At 37.5% G+C, this 2,997-nt stretch overlaps 1 protein-coding gene across 1 annotated transcript; it reads left to right on the top strand.

The window, feature by feature from the left end:
* The first annotated feature begins 1,660 nt into the window (after positions 1 to 1,660).
* LOC134585781 (olfactory receptor 51G2-like) lies at positions 1,661 to 2,605 on the top strand. The gene has a single exon (XM_063441252.1). The coding sequence runs from the start codon at positions 1,661 to 1,663 to the stop codon at positions 2,603 to 2,605; it is 945 nt and encodes a 314-aa protein (XP_063297322.1).
* Positions 2,606 to 2,997: the final 392 nt, after the last annotated feature.

Raw genomic sequence — 2,997 nt, 5'->3', positions numbered from 1 at the left:
CAGCAATAACCAAAGGAGGAGGAGGAACCGACAGAGTGGTGTATCTATTACAGATCAAAGGTTTAAGTAATGAAACATGGAAGGTGTTAGGTATACGAAAATGTATTCTACGTACTACACGAAAAGGACAGATAAACCTGGGTGCAAGCTTCATAGTAGGAACCTTAAGTTTTATATGACATGTGCAAAGCCAGACCCTGTCACCTATTTGGTACACAGGGTTGGCTCCACACCGTCTATGAGCCTGAAACTTAAAACGTGCAGTAGCTGCCTTCAATGCAGCATGGACCTGAGTCCAAGTATTCCATACACAAGCCAAATGTTCATCCAAAGCTGAAATAGGCAGGACAGTGAGATGATGGCCATAATTGACCAAAAATGGACTAAGACCAGGATAATCATGGGTAGTATTATTTCTAGCGAATTCAGCCCATGGCAAAAGATCAGAGCAGTTCGCTTGATTGCTATCAATAAAACACATCAAATATAATTCCAAGGATTGGTTAGCTCTTTCTGCTGCCCCATTGGTTTAGGGATGATATGAAGAGGAGAAAGACAGTTCAATACTCAACTGTTTACTGAATGCTCTCCAAAACCTTGACACAAACTGTGAACTCCTGTCAGATACAATATTCTGTGGGATACCATGTCATTTGAATATTTCGTGTGTGAATACATGAACAAGTTCTTGGGAGGAAGGCAATTTCTTGAGTGGAATGACATGGGCCATTTGAGAAAACCGATTAACAACCATTAGAATGGTATTATAGCCTTTAGAAATCAGGAGTTCAACAATAAAGTCCATCGCTAAATGAGACCAGACCATGGAATGCTGGCTATAGGAAGTGGTTGCAATAACCCACATTGTTGTTTATGGGGTACCTTAGAAACAGCACAAACACAAGAGATGGCCACCAAAAGGATCTGGTTACCGCGGACACTGTTTTATTTATACCAGGATGCACAGCTATTAGCTATTATCTATTAGCTCTTAGTATCTCTTTTCTTTCTAGAACAGATATAAACATCCTATCATGAGGCTTGTTACTAGGTGCCTGAGCCTGAGCTGCAATTATGGCACAGAAAAGAGGGAAAGATAGAAAAAGAACCATTATTTGGATGTAATTCGCCTGGGGAGTTCCTAACTTGCTATTGTCATTTCTATGCATAGGTAAAAGGGAAACTAATGCAAAAGTTACCCCGTTGTGGGGGGAATGGGGACAGAATATTCCTCACAGCAGGCTGTAATGGTTATGATGCTTCGAGTAACCCATTATGGGGAAAAAACAAAACGATTCTTATCCTATATTATTCCAGTTTGTTGCACCTGTGTATTAAGGAAATCTAGGAGTTGCTATTCCACAAGAGAGGAGATAATTCCCAGCAGTGGGAATATTTATTCTGAGTGCTGAAATAAAAGCATGCTATATATACAAGATGGAATTTATCAGGAAAAAGACCAGAGCAGCCAGCATGCCATTGCTAATGGCTTAAAATGGCTTACAAAAACTGACTTAGAATCTATTGATGGTACTTTGAGATCATTGTGGAGATTTCTGTTAGTTGGGCTACTAGAGATACAAGGAAATTACAACTATTTGCACTTTACTTTGATGAAGTTATCTCATTGCCGTACTTTAGCAGAAACAAAAAAAACAAGATGGAAAATGCGTCAAATTCCAGTTCCATTCTTTGGCTCCTTGGACTGGTGGAAATGGAAGAGCAGAAATATTTCTACTGTGCAACCTCTATCATCATATATATAACTACCGTACTCTTGACTTTCATGGTCGTGTTCATAATTGCAAATGAAGAGAGCATGCAGGAACCCATGTACATTCTTATATGCATCCTGACTCTCAGTGGTCTTTTTGGGAGTTCATCTTTCCTTCCAAAGCTAACTATTGATTTCCTTATTTCATCTAAGACAATTTCTCGTGAAGCCTGCCTTATCCAATCATTCTGCATCACAGCTTTTGCTTATTTTGAAATATCTACTTTGACCATCATGGCATATGATAGGTATTTGGCTGTCTGCCATCCACTCCAATATTCCATGTTAATGACAAATGACAAAGCTTTGAAGTTGATCGGTGGATCTTTGATCTTTACTTTTGCAGCAGTGTTGACAACAGTTCTTCTGTCAGCAAGATTGCCCCTTTGTGGAACACAAATTAAAAACATATTTTGTGACAACATGTCCATTTTTGTTCTGTCCTGTGTAGACACTTCTGTCAATAATATCTACGGGACTACTATCTGGGTGATATTTTTTACTGTCACCATGGTAATCATTATTTATTGTTATCTGAAGATATTCATCATCTGCTTGACAATTTCCAGCCATGAACGTCGGAAATCCTTCCACACATTGGTGACTCATCTACTCAGTTTTTCAATATTTTTAGTCGGGGTTCTATTTGTTTTTATTCGTTACAGATTGGGGACCAACCAACTCCCTCTCACTGCTCACATTGTACTGTCTGTAAACTCCTTAGTGTTCCCTCCTCTAATCAACCCCGTGATATATGGAATACGGACACAAACATTAAAAACAAGAATTCTACATCATCTGCAAAACTGTATTTTAGCAAAAATTGTATGAAATTCACACTTATAACCTTCTTGAACAGAAAACAGGAGTGAGTTTGTGATTTGCAAGCAGTGGAAGAGATATATAACAATAACTCACATGTTCAAACCGTATTACCATATAATTGCCAGCCCTCATCAAACAATTAAAACATGAAAAATATACAAATAACAAGTACAAAATACTTATATTTTTCTTTCCAAAAGTATTTCAAATGAAAGTATCTTGTAAAAAAAAAAACTCAAAACACATCTCTATAAAGGTGGTCCCTGGTAAACGTCAGGTGAAAAAAAAAATAGAAAACTAAAAATGGAAAAGATATTTTAAAAAAGAAAAGAAAATTAGAGTGAGTGAATACCATGGGTAACAGAAAGCAATCCAGGACGTTTTTTTGTTTTTTTTTT

Source organism: Pelobates fuscus, chromosome 1, assembly GCF_036172605.1.
Source record: "Pelobates fuscus isolate aPelFus1 chromosome 1, aPelFus1.pri, whole genome shotgun sequence".
NCBI lineage: Eukaryota > Metazoa > Chordata > Amphibia > Anura > Pelobatidae > Pelobates > Pelobates fuscus.
This window is presented reverse-complemented; position numbering and strand designations above follow the sequence as displayed.

Coding starts and splice junctions, on each gene's coding strand:
- LOC134585781 (XM_063441252.1), top strand. CDS start 1,661: ATGGAAAATGCGTCAAATTCCAGTTCCATTCTTTGGCTCCTTGGACTG.